General features: G+C 43.5%; 3 protein-coding genes and 1 long non-coding RNA gene across 4 annotated transcripts in view; all 4 read left to right on the top strand.

Annotated features, from left to right (window-relative positions):
- Positions 1-10,990, top strand: part of LOC128355690 (uncharacterized) — an 80,884-nt gene extending 69,894 nt beyond the window's left edge. Inside the window, exon 3 of the long non-coding RNA XR_008321139.1 lies at positions 10,888-10,990. This is a non-coding gene — a long non-coding RNA (uncharacterized LOC128355690). The remainder of the gene's footprint in view (positions 1-10,887) is intronic.
- On the top strand, positions 3,469-4,881 carry LOC128355674 (nuclear factor 7, ovary-like). The gene has a single exon (XM_053315999.1). The coding sequence runs from the start codon at positions 3,490-3,492 to the stop codon at positions 4,879-4,881; it is 1,392 nt and encodes a 463-aa protein (XP_053171974.1). The 5' UTR covers positions 3,469-3,489.
- Positions 10,991-11,162: 172 nt separating the features above from the next.
- Positions 11,163-12,137, top strand: LOC128355685 (nuclear factor 7, ovary-like; the record flags this gene model as incomplete). Its single annotated transcript, XM_053316011.1, has 1 exon — positions 11,163-12,137. A coding segment is annotated over one exon (975 nt), but the record flags the coding sequence as incomplete, so codon positions are not given.
- A 5,615-nt stretch (positions 12,138-17,752) lies between these two features.
- Positions 17,753-19,162, top strand: LOC128355678 (nuclear factor 7, ovary-like). Its single transcript, XM_053316003.1, has one exon. It carries the CDS (start codon positions 17,774-17,776, stop codon positions 19,160-19,162), a length of 1,389 nt encoding a protein of 462 aa, XP_053171978.1. The 5' UTR covers positions 17,753-17,773.
- Positions 19,163-19,936: the final 774 nt, after the last annotated feature.

Consider the following 19,936-nt stretch of genomic DNA (forward strand, 5'->3'; position numbering starts at 1 on the left):
TTGATTTCTAACCTCAGTAAACGTTTTCAAAATGTGTTTATGGTCTCAATCGCTAGTTTAAAGCCTTCTTCAATGCAGTATGATGTTCATTTGGGACATTTTGGCCTCCCTGATTTTATATGTGACGATAAAGCAGGGTATGCATTAGGGCGTGGCTACGTCCTGATTGACAGGTTGATTGACCAATGTCCTCGAGATCTAGCCCTCGTAACCATAGCAACCTCCCCGCTCCGCCATTGGTCCCGCCCATATGTCCGTCCATGGCTCCGCCTCATGCCCATATAAGTAGAATCTGTGTTTTTATTTTTCCCAGCATGCACCTGAAATGTTCAATATGGCGCTGCCTAGATTAGAAACTATTGGCTTCCGAGCAGCAGTCCACAAACCAATGGGTGACGTCACGGATGTTACGTCCATTTCTTTTATACAGTCTGTGGTTATAATATTAAAATATGAAGGCCTCATACGGGCATGTTGGGATATTAGCAATAATTGTAATTATCAGATATAATTATACATTATTAAATCAAGAAATCATGAATATTAATTAATAATTAAACCAACAATAAGGTAGTCTCATACTTCACCTACATTATGTCTAAACTCAAACCTCTAACACAGAATCTAAAGCATGCAGTATTTTCCAGTTGAGTCCCAAAATATAAATACAGAACTGGAAAATGTGCTGAATGAGTTCTTTAAGACGAACCTGAGAAAATATGAATCTGCCCTTTAATATCTAGTTTGCACGAGAGAGAAATAAATATCATCTTTCAGGACTCTGCAGAATCTGTACATCCAACCAGGGGTCAAACTAACTAACAGTGTGTGTGTGTGTGTGTGTGTGTGTGTGTGTGTGTGTGTGTGTGTGTGTGTGTGTGTTCAGCTTCATTTGCTCAGTCCCAAGAAGACAATCCATCATACAACAAACATGTTCTATCCTGGCAGCTGAAATGGCCGGCGAGAGCACACACACACACACACACATATACCAACACACACACACACACACACACACACACACACACACACACAGTAAACACCATTCCAGTAACAGGAAAACATCACCCCCCCCCCCTCCCTTACCTCCAAAAAAAAGGTGAATTACTACGAGCAAACAACAAGGACACAAACACAGCCATCAATTTAACAGCAGACGGAGGAGAAAACAACACGTGAACTTCTGCAGCGCTGACATCATCAGAGCTGAGAGAGGAAGAGCATCAGTCTGCGTCCAGGAAGCTGCAGCAACAGCATGCATCAAAGCACAAACGCAGATCATTACTAAAGGTCTTGTTCCACACAGAGCACATGTAGGATTATATGTGTTTATAACTAAATAAGATCAAATCTATATTCACTCATCTAATTAAGCTTTGCCTCTCAACCACATTGAGCCTCATGCATCTTCCTCTTTTCTCTGTGAGGTTTGTTCATATAACCCTTAATAATCACAAATGTGTATTAAATCTCTGGTTTCAACCTGGATGAATGTTTACTGGATGTCCTTCCATACATTATCCCATGTTACTCCTCACAGGAAGTAATCAATGACCCATTTACAGGAATATTCAAAGGATTTTACTAAGTTACATTTTGACTCTGATTATTTATCCTAAAGATCAGTTTAATAAAGTTTGTGCAGCAGCAGTTCCCATTTCCCTCTGAGTAATGAGTAAATGCTTTGGTATGAAACACACCCTGAGTCATTGTGACATAACATCAACAAGCTCCGCCCCTCACCTGGCTCACCTGAGACAAACCAGGAAACAGTTTATTGTTCCTTCTCTCTAAAGAGACACACAGACTGAGAGACAGACACAGATCAGATTCACCTTCAGACCGACTACTGTGAGTAAAACTTTCTTTTTTTTGGTTATTATTTCAACTGAAAACAAAGTTAACTTTATTTCAGTTGGAAAACTGAACTGAATTATGTTTGAAAGGGAAAACCACAAATAGAGATTTCAGTTTGGGTATTTAGTTTTTTGTGGACTGTTCTTCAGACTCTTTGGGATTTCAAGGATTCTAAAAACATTGTGCTCAAATATAATAATATTTTTGCTTTAACATTTTGTGTTTGTACATGTTTGTGTTAAATTACTGACAGAGTGGAAAGTGCAGCACAGAGACCTGACTGGCTCCTTAAAAACACAAAAACTGTCACAAACTGAAGCAGCAAAAGTATGAAAGTATTTCTGTGCCATCTGTAAAGAAATTCAACGCCCCCCCCAAAAAAAATTCAGCGTCATACAATTCAGTGTGAAAGTCCAGACAATAAATCCGGTTAATGTGAAACGTGTCGAGTAATATCTATTATTCAATTTTATAAAACACAACACACACAAATGGCAAATAAAGTAAACAGACTCACTTTCACCTGTGTTTGTGGCCATGGCCGGACCGGTCTGTCCTACCAGAGCCAGTTTACTCTGGTCCTACCTGGGTGGGTGTCACATGACCAATGGAGCGTGACATGATTGGCTGGACGTTGGCTGAAATCAGACAGGGATCGATTGCTTCTCCCTGGTGACCCGGATGTTCAGTCTGTTTCTTTTTACACTGAATTTTTTGACGTTGCATTTTTTTAGATTGAATTTTTTTGAGATGTTGATTTTTTTTTTACACTGGATGTTTTGGGATGTTGAAAAGTCTGATTTTGATACTAAAAAATTTAAATCTTAGAAATTCATATTCAAAATCAGATGTCACAGAAATACTTCCATACAAAAGCAGCAACGATCTGATGCTGCCAGACTTGCTGTGTGTGGCAGTAAACACTGTCGGTGCCACCAGAGGGCGCCACAACAAGTTCATCAGTGTGCCGTCATTTCTTATAAGTGTTGGTACTGTCCTTTTTGGTTTTGGAAATATGTTAAATCTTAAATCATCCAGAACAATATTCACTCCTTTGTGTTTCTATAGTTCCTGTAAAGTTTTCACACTAACAGCTGAACAGAACTTCTCCTCTGAATGAGAGTTTATTTTATAAGCTTCATGCAGGTCATGATGTTCTGTACTGTAAACATTAAATCACATAAAACCTGTTAGTCTGCTGTCATTGAACTTGATGGTATGTGTGTGTTTGAACACAGGAATGAAACACAACCTGTGTTACTGTGAAGCTACAACATTTATCAGAAGAGATCTGACAAAGCTCCGCCCCTCACCTGACTCACCTGAGACAAACCAGGAAACGGTTTATTGTCGGTCTCTAAAGAGACACACAGACTGAAAAACAGAGCATCAGATTCACCTTCAGACCAAACTAACAACTTCCTCTGAGTGAGTACAGCTACAGGAGAGAAGAGTGGAAAACTAGAACTCTGCTGCTTCAACCTGCTGACTCTCCACACACTGAAGGTGAGTTTGACTAAAAACTGGAGTCATACTGAAAGTAAATGTCAGTGAAGTTAGTAGAGGAGGGAGTGGAGCCATGACTGACTGTACTTTCTGTCTGCTGTGTTTTCAGCTTCACTCAGAGACTAAATGGCTTCCAGATCAGAGGAGGATCTCTGCTGTCCGGTCTGTCATGAGGTCTTTAGAGATCCTGTTGTTCTGTCATGTAGCCACAGCTTCTGTAAAGACTGTCTGAAGAGCTGGTGGAGACAGAAACCAACACATGAGTGTCCAGTTTGTAAGAGAAGATCTTCAAGGACTGATCCACCTGTTAGTCTGGTGATAAAGAACCTGTGTGAGTCCTTCTTACAGGACAGAGATCAGAGAGCTTCAGAGGCTCTCTGCAGTCTGCACTCTGAGAAACTCAAACTCTTCTGTCTGGACCATCAGCAGCCAGTGTGTCACATCTGCAGAGATTCAGAAAAACACAGCAACCACAGTTTCAGACCCATCGATGAAGCTGCACCACAACACAAGAAGGAACTTGAGGAAACTCTGAAGCCCTTAAAGGAGAAGTTAAAGGTTTGTGAAGAAGTTAAAGTGAAGTTTGATCAAACAGCAGAACACATTAAGGTCCAGGCCCAACACACAGAGAGGCAGATTAAGGAGCAGTTTAAGAAGCTTCACCAGTTTCTAGAAGAGGAAGAGGAGGCCAGGATGGCTGCTCTGAGGGAGGAAGAGGAGCAGAAGAGTCAGATGATGAAGGAGAAGATGGAGGCTCTGAGCAGAGAGATAGCAGCTCTTTCACACACAGTCAGAGCCACAGAGGAGGAGCTGAGAACTGAAGACGTCTCATTCCTGAACAACTACAAGGCTGCAGTGGAAAGAGTCCAGCGCTGCCCCCTGCTGGATGATCCACAGCTGCCCTCAGGAGCTCTGATAGACCAGGCCAAACACCTGGGCAACCTGGCCTTCAACATCTGGAACAACATGAAGGAGATGGTCTCCTACACTCCTGTCATTCTGGATCCAAACACTGCTCATCCAAGACTCATCCTGTCTGAAGATCTGACCAGTGTGAGATATAGAAGAGAGAAACAGCAGCTTCCTGATAATCCAGAGAGGTTTAATCCCCTCTCCTCTGTCCTGGGCTCTGAGGGCTTTAACTCAGGGACTCACAGCTGGGATGTCGAGGTTGGGGACAATAAACACTGGGCACTGGGTGTGTTATCAGAGTCTGTTCAGAGGAAGGGATTCATACAGTCTGGATTATGGAGAATAGGGTTCTATGATGATAAATACTCAGCATGGTCAACACCAGCTCCCATCACTACTCTCCCAGTGAAGAAGAAGCTCCAGAGGATCAGAGTGAATCTGGACTGGAACAGAGGAAATCTGTCGTTCTCTGATCCTGATACTAACACACACATACACACCTTCACACACACTTTCACTGACACACTGTTTCCATACATTAACACTGTGGATGAACTCCCACTGAAGATTTCTCCACTGAAGGTCTCTGTGACAGTGAATCGATGATGATGACGACGACGACGACGATGATTATTGATGATGACGATTGTTATATTTACTCTCATTTATTTCTTAAAGGCAAAAATTGCTGAATTTATTTCAGTTTCAAGTTTTTTTTATTGATATTGTGTCTTTTAAATTTCTTAAATGTTTTCTTTGTGTTTAGCCAATAATCAATGTTCAGATAAAGTGTGTTATAATATACAGTCATATGAAAAAGTTTGGGCACCCCTGATCATTCTCAAGATTTTCCTTTATAAATCATTGGTTGTTCGGATCAGCAATTTCAGTTAAATATATTATATAGCAGACAAACACAGTGATATTTGAGAAGTGAAATGAAGTTTATAGGATTTACAGAAAGTGTGCAATAATTACTTAAACACAAGTAGGCAGGTGCATAAATTTGGGCACCCTTGTTGTTTTATTGATTTGAATACCTTTAGCACTAATAATTGGAACACAAAATTTGTTTGGTAAGCTCATTGACCCTTGACCTACATACACAGGTGAAGCCAATCATGAGAAAGGGTATTTAAGGTGGCCAGTTGCAAGTTGTTCTCCTCTTTGCATCTTCTCTGAAGAGTGGCAACATTGGAGCCTCAAAACAACTGTCAAATGACCTGAAAACAAAGATTGTTCAACATCATGGTTTAGGGGAAGGATACAAAAAGCTAGCTCAGAGATTTAAGCTGTCAGTTTCCACTGTGAGGAACATCGTGAGGAAATGGAAGACCACAGGCACAGTTCTAGTTAAGGCCCGAAGTGGCAGGCCAAGAAAAATCTCAGATAAGCAGAGGCGAAGGATGGTGAGAACAGTCAAGCTCAACCCACAGACCAGCTCCAAAGACCTACAACATGATCTTGCTGCAGATGGTGTCACTGTGCATCGTTCAACTATTCAGCGCACTTTGCACAAGGAGATGCTGTATGGGAGAGTAATGCGGCAGAAGCCTTTTCTGCGCACATGCCACAAACAGAGTCGCTTGAGGTATGCTAAAGCACATTTGGACAAGCCAGCTTAATTTTGGAATAAGGTTGTGTGGACTGATGAAACTAAAATGGAGTTATTTGGACATAACAAGGGGCGGTATGCATGGCGGAAAAACACAGCATTCCAAGACAAACACTTGCTACCCACAGTAAAATTTGGTGGTGGTTCCATCATGCTGTGGGGCTGTGTGGCCAGTGCAGGTACTGGCAATCTTGTTAAAGTTGAAGGTCGCATGGATTCCAGTCAGTATCAGCAGATTCTTGCGAACAATGTTCAAGAATCAGTGACAAAGTTGAAGTTGCGCCGGGGCTGGATACTTCAACAAGACAACGACCCTAAACACTGCTCAAAATCTACTAAGGCATTCATGCAGAGGAACAAGTACAACGTTCTGGAATGGAAAATACCTTCAACCAGAATCCAGACCCTCATTGGAAGCTATAGGAAGCGTTTAGAGGCTGTTATTTCTGCAAAAGGAGGATCTACTAAATATTGATGTAATTTTTCTGTTGGGGTGCCCAAATTTATGCACCTGCCTACTTTTGTTTAAGTAATTATTGCACACTTTATGTAAATCCAATAAACTTCATTTCACTTCTCAAATATCACTGTGTTTGTCTGCTATATGATATATTTAACTGAAATTGCTGATCCGAAAAACCAATGATTTATAAAGGAAAATATTGAAAATGATCAGGGGTGCCCAAACTTTTTCATATGACTGTAAATATGTGTCTGTAATGTAATCTAGGAATTCAGTGCTATATAAATAAAGATTGATTGATTGATTGATTGATGAACATCATGTCTAGGAGAAAGAGCTTTTGTCCAAATGAGGATTGACAGTGAGAAAAGTCTTCAGGACATTTGAAGGCTGTAGTCACTGAATGCTTTCTGTGTGAAAACGATGCAAACGTGTCACAGTTTGATCCATAATTGTTGCTGTTGAGTCGACTGTGTGAAGAGTTTGAACATGTGGACTCAGTATTGATCCCTGCAGGTAACCAACAGTACTGAAATCATCTCTCTTTAAACTTTAACCAGGAGTCTCTTTTCACAACTTCTACACACCAATCTGCTGTTTCATCTACCAGTAAAACTAAAGTTACCAAATATTACTGTAAAATCTTTGTCAACTACAACACACAGTTTTTCCAAAATACACTTCACCAGTAACTAGAACACTATTTTCAGCTTTTACTGCATATATGAACACTTTTACTAAATGCAAACAATAACGCCTACATTATCCATCCATCCATCCATCTTCTTGCCGCTTATCTAGGGTCGGGTCACATGGGCAGCAGCCTAAGCCCAGACTTCCGTCTCCCCAGCCACTGCGTCCAGCTCTTCCCGGGGGATTCCGAGGTGTTCCCGGTGGGACGTGCCCTGAACACCTCACCAGGGAAGCGGCCGGGAGGCATCCTAACTAGATGTCCGAGCCTCCTCATCTGACTCCTCTCAACGCGGAGGAGCAGCGGGTCTGCTCCGAGCCCCCTCCGGATAACTGAGCTTCTCACCCTATCTCTAAGGGAGACCACCTTGCGGCCACAGCTCCGGTCGGCCGCCTTAACAATGGAGGCACGGAACATGGCCCACTCGGACTCAATGTCCCCCGCCTCCCCCGGTACGTGGTCGAAGCTCTCCCAGAGTTGTGGGTTGAAACTCTCTGTGACAGGAGACTCTGCCAGAAGTTCCCAGCAGACCTTCACAATACGTTTGGGTCTGCCAGGTCTGACCGGCATCCTCCCCCCCCCACCATCGGAGCCAACTCACCACCAGGTGGTGATCAGTTGACAGCTCCGCCCCTCTCTTCACCCGAGTGTCCAAGACATGCAGCCGCAAGTCCGACGACACGACTACAAAGTCAATCATGGAACTGCGGCCTAGGGTGTCCTGGTGCCAAGTGCACATATGGACCCCCTTATGCTTGAACATGGTGTTCGTTATGGACAATCTGTGACGAGCACAGAAGTCCAATAACCGAACACTGTCGCTGCCAACGTGAGCGTTGAAGTCCCCCAGCAGAACGAGGGAATCCCCAGAGGGAGACTCTCCAGCACCCCCTCCAAGGAGTCCAAGAAGGGTGGATACTCTGTTGTTTGGACTATAGGCAGAAACAACAGTCAGGATTCGTTCTACCATCTGATGGCGGAGGGAGGCTACCCTCTCGTCTACCGGGGTAAACTCCAACATACCGGCACCAAGCCGGGGGGCAATAAGTATTGCAGCTCACACTGCACCCAACCCCTTTGGCCCTCCCACTGGTGGTGAGTCTGTGGGTGGGGGCCCCATGTTCCCTCTTCCGGCTATGCCGAGCCGGGCACCATGGGTGAAGGCCCGGCCACCAGGCGCTCGCCATCAAGACCCGCCCCCAGACCTGGCTCCAGGGGGCGGCCCCGGTGACCCACGTCCGGGCGAGGGACACGGAAAACCATTTTTCTTACTCGTCATTGGGGTCTTCTGAGCTACCCATTGTCTGGCCCCTCCCCCGGACCTTTTTGCCATGGGTGACCCTACCAGGGGCATAAAGCCCCCGACAACTGAGCTCCTGGGGTCATTGGGACACGCAAACCCCTCCACCATGATAAGGTAGTAGCTCAGGGAGGGGCACCTACATTATATAAACACATTTGCTTATTTACATTATATAAAATATCTCCCCACCCTCCTCCAAAAAAAAAGGTGAATTACTACGAGCAAACAACAAGGACACAAACACAGCCATCAATTTAACAGCAGACGGAGGAGAAAACAACACGTGAACTTCTGCAGCGCTGACATCATCAGAGCTGAGAGAGGAAGAGCATCAGTCTGCGTCCAGGAAGCTGCAGCAACAGCATGCATCAAAACACAAACGCAGATCATTACTAAAGGTCTTGTTCCACACAGAGCACATGTAGGATTATATGTGTTTATAACTAAATAAGATCAAATCTATATTCACTCATCTAATTAAGCTTTGCCTCTCAACCACATTGAGCCTCATGCATCTTACTCTTTTCTCTGTGAGGTTTGTTCATATAACCCTTAATAATCACAAATGTGTATTAAATCTCTGGTTTCAACCTGGATGAATGTTTATTAGATGTCCTTCCATACATTATCCCATGTTACTCCTCACAGGAAGTAATCAATGACCCATTTACAGGAATATTCAAAGGATTTTACTAAGTTACATTTTGACTCTCATTATTTATCCTAAAGATCAGTTTAATAAAGTTTGTGCAGCAGCAGTTCCCATTTCCCTCTGAGTAATGAGTAAATGCTTTGGTATGAAACACACCCTGAGTCATTGTGACATAACATCAACAAGCTCCGCCCCTCACCTGGCTCACCTGAGACAAACCAGGAAACAGTTTATTGTTCCTTCTCTCTAAAGAGACCCACAGACTGAGAGACAGACACAGATCAGATTCACCTTCAGACCGACTACTGTGAGTAAAACTTTCTTTTTTTTGGTTATTATTTCAACTGAAAACAAAGTTAACTTTATTTCAGTTGGAAAACTGAACTGAATTATGTTTGAAAGGGAAAACCACAAATAGAGATTTCAGTTTGGGTATTTAGTTTTTTGTGGACTGTTCTTCAGACTCTTTGGGATTTCAAGGATTCTAAAAACATTGTGCTCAAATATAATAATATTTTTGCTTTAACATTTTGTGTTTGTACATGTTTGTGTTAAATTACTGACAGAGTGGAAAGTGCAGCACAGAGACCTGACTGGCTCCTTAAAAACACAAAAACTGTCACAAACTGAAGCAGCAAAAGTATGAAAGTATTTCTGTGCCATCTGTAAAGAAATTCAACGCCCCAAAAAAGAAATTGGACGTCAAACAATTCAGTGTAAAAGTCCAGCCAATAAATCCGGTTAATGTGCAACACGACACACACAAATGGCAAATAAAGTAAACAGACTCACCGAAGCACCATCACCTGCCATGGCCGGACCGGTCTGTCCTACCAGAGCCAGTTTACTCTGGTCCTACCTGGGTGGGTGTCACATGACCAATGGAGCGTTACATGATTGGCTGGACGTTGGCTGAAATCAGACAGGGATCGATTGCTTCTCCCTGTTGACCCGGATGTTCAGTCTGTTTCTTTTTACACTGAATTTTTTGACGTTGCATTTTTTTAGATTGAATTTTTTTGAGATGTTGATTTTTTTTTACACTGGATGTTTTGGGATGTTGAAAAGTCTGATTTTGATACTAAAAAATTTAAATCTTAGAAATTCATATTCAAACTCAGATGGCACAGAAATACTTCCATACAAAAGCAGCAACGATCTGATGCTGCAAGACTTGCTGTGTGTGGCAGTAAACACTGTCGGTGCCACCAGAGGGCGCCACAACAAGTTCATCAGTGTGCCGTCATTTCTTATAAGTGTTGGTACTGTCCTTTTTGGTTTTGGAAATATGTTAAATCTTAAATCATCCAGAACAATATTCACTCCTTTGTGTTTCTATAGTTCCTGTAAAGTTTTCACACTAACAGCTGAACAGAACTTCTCCTCTGAATGAAAGTTTATTTTATAAGCTTCATGCAGGTCATGATGTTCTGTACTGTACACATTAAATCACATAAAACCTGTTAGTCTGCTGTCATTGAACTTGATGGTATGTGTGTGTTTGAGTGCAGGAATGAAACACACCCTGTGTTACTGTGAAGCTACAACATTTATCAGAAGAGATCTGACAAAGCTCCGCCCCTCACCTGACTCACCTGAGACAAACCAGGAAACAGTTTATTGTTGGTCTCTAAAGAGACACACAGACTGAAAAACAGAGCATCAGATTCACCTTCAGACCAAACTAACAACTTCCTCTGAGTGAGTACAGCTACAGGAGAGAAAAGTGGAAAACTAGAACTCTGCTGCTTCAACCTGCTGACTCTCCACACACTGAAGGTGAGTTTGACTAAAAACTGGAGTCACACTGAAAGTAAATGTCAGTGAAGTTAGTAGAGGAGGGAGGGGAGCCATGACTGACTGTACTTTCTGTCTGCTGTGTTTTCAGCTTCACTCAGAGACTAAATGGCTTCCAGATTAGAGGAGTATCTCTGCTGTCCGGTCTGTCATGAGGTCTTTAGAGATCCTGTTGTTCTGTCATGTAGCCACAGCTTCTGTAAAGACTGTCTGAAGAGCTGGTGGAGAGAGAAACCAACACTTGAGTGTCCAGTTTGTAAGAGAAGATCTTCAAGGATTGATCCACCTCATAACTTGGTGTTAAAGAACCTGTGTGAGTCCTTCTTACAGGACAGAGATCAGAGAGCTTCAGAGACTCTCTGCAGTCTGCACTCTGAGAAACTCAAACTCTTCTGTTTGGACGTCTGCAGAGATTCAGAAAAACACACCAACCACAGATTCAGACCCATCGATGAAGCTGCACGACAACACAAGAAGAAACTTGAGGAAACTCTGAAGCCCTTAAAGGAGAAGTTAAAGGTTTGTGAAGAAGTTAAAGTGAAGTTTGATCAAACAGCAGAACACATTAAGGTCCAGGCCCAACACACAGAGAGGCAAATTAAGGAGCAGTTTAAGAAGCTTCATCAGTTTCTAGAAGAGGAAGAGGAGGCCAGGATGGCTGCTCTGAGGGAGGAAGAGGAGCAGAAGAGTCAGATGATGAGGGAGAAGATGGAGGCTCTGAGCAGAGAGATAGAAGCTCTTTCACACACAGTCAGAGCCACAGAGGAGGAGCTGAGAGCTGAAGACGTCTCATTCCTGAACAACTACAAGGCTGCAGTGGAAAGAGTCCAGCACTGCCCCCTGCTGGATGATCCACAGCTGCCCTCAGGAGCTCTGATAGACCAGGCCAAACACCTGGGCAACCTGGCCTTCAACATCTGGAACAACATGAAGGAGATGGTCTCCTACACTCCTGTCATTCTGGATCCAAACACTGCTGATCCAAGACTCATCCTGTCTGAAGATCTGACCAGTGTGAGACGAGGAGAGAAACAGCAGCTTCCTGATAATCCAGAGAGGACTGATTATTATAAGTCTGTCCTGGGCTCTGAGGGCTTTAACTCAGGGACTCACAGCTGGGATGTCGAGGTTGGAGACAGTAAAGTCTGGTCACTGGGTGTGTTATCAGAGTCTATTCAGAGGAAGAGAATCATACAGTCTGGATTATGGATAATATTGTTCTATAATAATAAATACTCAGTATTGTCACCACCAGCTCCCTTCACTGTTCTCTCAGTTAAGAAGAAGCTCCAGAGGATCAGAGTGAATCTGGACTGGAACAGAGGAAATCTGTCGTTTTCTGATCCTGATACTAACACACACATACACACCTTCACACACACTTTCACTGACACACTTTTTCCATTCATTGACACTTACATTGATAAACTTCCAGTGAAGATTTCTCCACTGAAGGTCTCTGTGACAGTAGACTGATGATGATGATGAATATATAAATATACTCTACATGTAAAATACTGATATTAAATCAAGTTTTGATGTATTAACTTGTGATTGTTGTACATTGGTTCAGATAGTTTGGTATGTGTTGGGTATGGGTTAGGGTTAGGGTTTGTGGATCTCTTGCATGTCATCTGCATCATTTTGTACAAGAAACTAAACATTTGTGAACTTTTTAGTTCAATCTTGTTGTAACATTGGCTCAAAATAACAGATTGTCAAAGTTAACCTGATGTTGTGTTGCTACTTTATTTCTCAACTTTAACACAGTGACTTTTAGTGTGGAAGCATGTTGTTGAGTTTGGTGCAGTTAAATGTGTATTTACTGTTCAGTTTTATGTATTTTTAAAATCCATCTACTGATATGAACTGTAATGTAATCTTGGAATTCAGCGCTATATAAATAAAGATTGATTAATTTATTGATGAACATCATTTCTAGCAGAAACAGCTTCTGTCCAAATGAGGATTGACAGTGAGAAAAGTCTTCAGGACATTTGAAGGCTGTAGTCACTGAATGCTTTCTGTGTGAAAACGATGCTAACGTGTCACAGTTTGATCCATAATTGTTGCTGTTGAGTCGACTGTGTGAAGGGTTTGAACATGTGGACTCAGTATTGATCCCTGCAGGTAACCAACAGTACTGAAATCATCTCTCTTTAAACTTTAACCAGGAGTCTCTTTTCACAACTTCTACACACCAATCTGCTGTTTCATCTACCAGTAATACTAAAGTTACCAAATATTACTGTAAAACCTTTGTCAACTACAACACACAGTTTTTCCAAAATACCCTTCACCAGTAACTAGAACACTATCTTAAGCTTTTACTGCATATATGAACACTTTTACTAAATACAAACAATAACGCCTACATTATCCATCCATCCATATTCTTGCCGTTTATCCAGGGTCGGGTCGCGAGGGCAGCAGCCTAAGCCCAGACTTCCCTCTCCCCAGCCACTGCGTCCAGCTCTTCCCGGGAGATCCCGAGGTGTTCCCGGTGGGACGTGCCCTGAACACCTCACCAGGGAGGCGGCCGGGAGGCATCCTGACTAGATGTCCGAGCCACTTCAACTGGCTACTCTCGACACAGAGGAGCAGCAGGTCTACTCTGAGTTCGCTCCAGATGACCGAGCTTCTCACCGTATCTCTAAGGGAGACCACCTTGCAGCCACAGCTCCGGTCGACCGCCTTAACAATGGAGGCACGGAACATGGCCCACTCGGACTCAATGTCCCCCGCCTCCCCCGGTACGTGGTCGAAGCTCTCCCAGAGTTGTGGGTTGAAACTCTCTCTGACAGGAGACTCTGCCAGACGTTCCCAGCAGACCCTCACAATACGTTTGGGTCTGCCAGGTCTGACCGGCATCCTCCCCCACCATCGGAGCCAACTCACCACCAGGTGGTGATCAGTTGACAGCTCCGCCCCTCTCTTCACCCGAGTGTCCAAGACATGCGGCCGCAAGTCCGACGACACGACTACAAAGTCAATCATGGAACTGCGGCCTAGGGTGTCCTGGTGCCAAGTGCACATATGGACCCCCCCCCCCCCCTCCCTTATGCTTGAACATGGTGTTCGTTATGGACAACCTGTGACGAGCACAAAAGTCCAATAACCGAACACTGTCGCTGCCAACGTGGGCGTTGAAGTCCCCCAGCAGAACGAGGGAATCCCCAGAGGGAGACTCTCCAGCACCCCCTCCAAGGAGTCCAAGAAGGGTGGATACTCTGAGCTGCTGTTTGGACCATATGCACAAACAACAGTCATAAACCGTCCCCCTACCCGAAGGTGGAGGGAGGCTACCCTCTCGTCTACCGGGGTAAACTCCAACATACAGGCACCAAGCCGGGGGGCAATAAGTATTGCCACCCCAGCCCGGCGCCTCTCAGCAGTGGCAACTCCAGAGTGGAAGAGAGCCCAACCCCTCTGGAGGAGACTGGTTCCAGACTGGCTCCAGAGCCCTTGCTGTGCGTCGAGGTGAGGCCGACTATATCTAGCCGGAACTTCTCAACCTCGCGCACCAGCTCAGGCTCCTTCCCCACCAGAGAGGTGACGTTCTACGTCCCTACATATAGCTTCTGCAGCCGAGTGTTGGACCGCCAAGGTCCCCGCCTTCGGCTGCCACCCAGCTCACATTGCACCCAACCCCTTTGGCCCCTTCCACTGGTGGTGAGTCTGTGGGTGGGGGCCCCATGTTCCCTCTTCGGGCTATGCCCGGCCTGGACCCATGGGTGAAGGCCGTGTTCATAACTACATAAGATCAAATCTATATTCACTCATCTAATTAAGCTTTGCCTCTCAACCACATTGAGCGTCATGCATCTGCCTCTTTTCTTATAAATGTTCCAAAAACACGAAACCCTTAATAATCACAAATGTGAATTAAATCTCTGGTTTCAGCCTGGATGAATACTTACTGGATGTCCTTCTATACATTATCCCATGTTACTCCTCACAGGAAGTAATCCATGACCCAGTTAGGGTTTGACTCTCATTATTTATCCTAAAGATCAGTTTAATAAAGTTTGTACAGCAGCAGTTCCCATTTCCCCCTGAGTAATGAGTAAATCCTTTGGTATGAAACACACCCTGAGTCATTGTGATGTAACATCAGCAAGCTCCGCCCCTCACCTGGCTCACCTGAGACGAACCAGGAAACAGTTTATTGTTCCTTCTCTCTAAAGAGACACACAGACTGAAAAACAGACACAGCTCAGATTCACCTTCAGACCGACTACTGTGAGTAAAACTGTCTTTTTTTTTGGTTTTTATTTCAACTGAAAACAAAGTTAACTTTATTTCCCTTGGAAAACTGAACTGAACTGAATTATGTTTGAAAGGGAAATCACAAATAGAGATTTCAGTTGGGGTATTTAGTTTTTTGTGGACTGTTCTTCAGACATTTGGGATTTCAAGGATTCTAAAAACATTGTGCTTCAACATATGAATATTTTTGCTTTAAGATTTTGTGTTTGTACATGTTTGTGTTAAATTACTGACAGAGTGCAAAGTGCAGCACAGAGTCCTGACTGGCTCCTTAAAAACACAAAAAGTCAAACTGTCACAAGCTGAAGCAGCAAAAGTATGGAAGTATTTCTGTGCCATACGTCAAACAATTCAGTACAAAAGTCCAGACAATAAATCCGGTTAATGTGAAACGTGTCGAGTAATATCTATTACTCAATTTTATAAAACACGACACACACAAATGGCAAATAAAGTAAACAGACTCACCAAAGCACCATCACCTGCGTTTGTGGCCATGGCCGGACCGGTCTGTCCTACCAGAGCCAGTTTACTCTGGTCCTACCTGGGTGGGTGTCACATGACCAATGGAGTCTGACATGATCGGCTGGACGTTGGCTGAATTCAGACAGGGATCGATTGCTTCTCCCTGTTGACCCGGATGTTGAGTCTGGTTCTTTTCACACTGACTTTATTTCAACATTAAAAAAAATTCAGAGGCAAAAAAAAATTCAGTGCTAGAAATGTGATGGTTTTTAAAATTCAAAGTCTGATTTTGATACTAAAAAATTTCAATCTTAGAAAATTCATATTCAAAATCAGATGGCACAGATATATTATTATTAGGGCTGTCAAACGATTAATTTTTTAAATCGCGATTAATTGCAGAATTCCCATAGTTAATCGCGATTAATCACATTTTTAATTGCATGTTTAACCCTTAAACAGTGTTGTGTTATAAAATTTGAGAGTTTAAGCCAGTTTCTGTTCAGTTAAAGTGCTGTTTTTCCCGAGTGTCTGTGAACGCGTCTTGAGAGTGAGACTTGCAGTGTGCAGGTGTGTTGTTGTTAGCCTCTGAGAAGAAGACGGCAGCATGTGTGTGGCTAAGGAGCTACTACATTAGGTTTGGTTGTTTTGGTGTTGGCTACGGCCCACAGTAGCCTGTGTAATAAAAAGGAATAAAGAGCCAGCTAAACCGGCTAACGTCTCGGTGTTTATTGAGGGACGTTACAATATATTAAAAATATGAGTGGAAATATTTTACCTACATCTCATTTTCCATTCCTGCCTGTTGAAGGGTTTAAATCCTCTTATTTTACATTTCAAGGCAGTTTTAAGCCCATAATGTAAAGCATTTCTTACCAGAGTGTCTTAACTGGGAATCGATCACGGCTCTGCTGCGACTCCCACACTCCAAAATGGTCCTTTGGTGGAGCTGAGGCTGGCTTGGCTGCACCTGGGTGTTTAGCGTGGAGGTGGTAACACAAACTCGACGTACTCCGGTGGTAGTTAAACTCCGTTTGACACAGGTTGCATTTTATTTTTGACTTGTCAACTGAACCGTCTGGACGTTTTTTTAAAGTTAAACAAGCCGTTCAAAAGTCCAGTAGCTCTCTTACTTTCCATCAGCGCGGTAGGTTTACTGCAGGAGGCCACTTCAAAGCATAGCGCTACAGCTAGAGGAGCCGTCTACGGGGGAGTAGAAGGGACAAAAAGGCTTGCAACATTAAAATGAGATTAAAAAATATTAACGCGTTATGGATTGCATTAATGTAATCGCGATTAACGCGCTAATGCTGACAGCCCTAATTATTATATTATTTTACTTGGAAAAACTGAACTTATGTTTGAAAGGGAAAACCACAAATAGAGATTTCAGTCTGCATCCTTTGTAAACTGACTAAACTACTGACTGAGTACAAAGTGCAGCACAGAGACCTGACTGGCTCCTTGAAAACACAAAAAGTCGAAAGCAGCAACGATCTGATGCTGCAAGACTTGCTGTGTGTGGCAGTAAACACTGTCGGTGCCACCAGAGGGCGCCACAACAAGTTCATCAGTGTGCCGTCATTTCTTAAGTGTTGGTACTGTCCTTTTTGTTTTTGGTAATATGTCAAATCTTAAATAAGTCATCCAGAACAATATTCACTCCTTTGTGTTTCTATAGTTCCTGTAAAGTTTTCACACTAACAGCTGAACAGAACTTCTCCTCTGAATGAGAGTTTATTTTATAAGCTTCATGCAGGTCATGATGTTCTGTACTGTACACATTAAATCATATAAACCTGTTAATCATTCATCTTTACAGCTGATGGTTGGTGTATTGTTGAACTTTGGACTGAAACACACCCTGTGTTACTGTGAAGCTACAACATTTATCAGAAGAGATCTGACAAAGCTCCGCCCTCACCTGACTCACCTGAGACAAACCAGGAAACAGTTTATTGTTGGTCTCTAAAGAGACACACAGACTGAAAAGCAGAGCATCAGATTCACCTTCAGACCAAACTAACAACTTCCTCTGAGTGAGTACAGCTACAGGAGAGAAAAGTGGAAAACTAGAACTCTGCTGCTTCAACCTGCTGACTCTCCACACACTGAAGGTGAGTTTGACTAAAAACTGGAGTCACACTGAAAGTAAATGTCAGTGAAGTTAGTAGAGGAGGGAGGGGAGCCATGACTGACTGTACTTTCTGTCTGCTGTGTTTTCAGCTTCACTCAGAGACTAAATGGCTTCCAGATCAGAGGAGGATCTCTGCTGTCCGGTCTGTCATGAGGTCTTTAGAGATCCTGTTGTTCTGTCATGTAGCCACAGCTTCTGTAAAGACTGTCTGAAGAGCTGGTGGAGACAGAAACTAACACATGAGTGTCCAGTTTGTAAGAGAAGATCTTCAAAGGAACTTCCACCTCGTAACCTGGTGTTAAAGAACCTGTGTGAGTCCTTCTTACAGGACAGAGATCAGAGAGCTTCAGAGGCTCTCTGCAGTCTGCACTCTGAGAAACTCAAACTCTTCTGTCTGGACCATCAGCAGCCAGTGTGTCTCGTCTGCAGTCATTCAGAAAAACACACCAACCACAGATTCAGACCCATCGATGAAGCTGCACAACAACACAAGAAGGAACTTGAGGAAACTCTGAAGCCCTTAAAGGAGAAGTTAAAGGTTTGTGAAGAAGTTAAAGTAAAGTTTGATCAAACAGCCAAACACATTAAGGTCCAGGCCCAACACACAGAGAGGCAGATTAAGGAGCAGTTTAAGAAGCTTCACCAGTTTCTAGAAGAGGAAGAGGAGGCCAGGATGGCTGCTCTGAGGGAGGAAGAGGAGCAGAAGAGTCAGATGATGAAGGAGAAGATGGAGGCTCTGAGCAGAGAGATAGCAGCTCTTTCACACACAGTCAGAGCCACAGAGGAGGAGCTGAGAGTTGAAGACGTCTCATTCCTGAACAACTACAAGGCTGCAGTGGAAAGAGTCCAGCGCTGCCCCCTGCTGGATGATCCACAGCTGCCCTCAGGAGCTCTGATAGACCAGGCCAAACACCTGGGCAACCTGGCCTTCAACATCTGGAACAACATGAAGGAGGTGGTCTCCTACACTCCTGTCATTCTGGATCAAAACACTGCTTATCCAGGACTTATCCTGTCTGAAGATCTGACCAGTGTGAGACTAGGAGGAGAGACACAGCAGCTTCCTGATAATCCAGAGAGGTTTGACCTCTTCTCCTACTCTGTCCTGGGCTCTGAGGGCTTTAACTCAGGGTCTCACAGCTGGGATGTCGAGGTTGGAGACAATATATACTGGTTACTGGGTGTGTCATCAGAGTCTATTCAGAGGAAGGGACGCATACGGTCTGGATTATGGACAATAGGGTTCCATAATAATAAATACTCAGCATGTTCACCATCATCTCCCTCCACTGATCTCCCAGTGAAGAAGAACCTCCAGAGGATCAGAGTGTATCTGGACTGGAACAGAGGAAATCTGTCATTCTCTGATCCTGATACTAACACACACATACACACCTTCACACACACTTTCACTGACACACTGTTTCCATTCATTCACACTGTGTATAAACTGAAGATTTCTCCACTGAAGGTCTCTGTGACAGTGAATCGATGATGATGATGATGAATATATAAATATACTCTACATGTAAAATACTGATACTAAATCAAGTTTTGATGTATTAACTTGTGATTGTTGTACATTGGTTCAGATAGTTTGGTATGTGTTGGGTATGGGTTAGGGTTAGGGTTTCTGGATCTCTTGCATGTCATCTGCATCATTTTGTACAAGAAACTAAACATTTGTGACAGTTTTTAGTTCAATCTTGTTGTAACATTGGCTCAAAATAACAGATTGTCAAAGTTAACCTGGGGCCTGTTCCAGGAAGCAGGTTTTAACTAACTCTGAGTTAAAACCTTTACTCTAGGTTGACCAACTCTGAGCTGTCAAACTCAGAGTTTTGGGTTTCAGAACAAGTGTTAACAGTTAGTTCAATCAACTCTGAGTCAAAGTAACTCTGAGTGAAGCTTCTGCATGAGGAGATACCAAGCCCTCATCAATGGAGCACAGATAACATGATTCACCATGACAACAGAGGCCTGTACTATGAAGCTGGATTTTCTCTTATCGAGGTAACTTCAGGGTTAACTCTGGGTTTTCCGTACTACGAAGCTGGTTCACTTCTTACCGGGGTAAATCACCATGGTAACTTATGCTGAACGGCTAACCTGCTCCGGAGCAGGTTATGTTCTGGATAAGAGATCAATGAGTATAAAAGCACCACCTCCTGACCAATCAGCTCTCTTAGAAAATGACCTGCCCATTCTTAAAAAATCCTGTCAACATTGGTGCACGGATCGCGAGAGGAGCGCTTAGGAGAGAATGAGT

This window comes from Scomber japonicus, chromosome 3, assembly GCF_027409825.1.
Source record: "Scomber japonicus isolate fScoJap1 chromosome 3, fScoJap1.pri, whole genome shotgun sequence".
NCBI classification, from domain to species: domain Eukaryota; kingdom Metazoa; phylum Chordata; class Actinopteri; order Scombriformes; family Scombridae; genus Scomber; species Scomber japonicus.

Coding starts and splice junctions, on each gene's coding strand:
- LOC128355674 (XM_053315999.1), top strand. CDS start 3,490: ATGGCTTCCAGATCAGAGGAGGATCTCTGCTGTCCGGTCTGTCATGAG.
- LOC128355678 (XM_053316003.1), top strand. CDS start 17,774: ATGGCTTCCAGATCAGAGGAGGATCTCTGCTGTCCGGTCTGTCATGAG.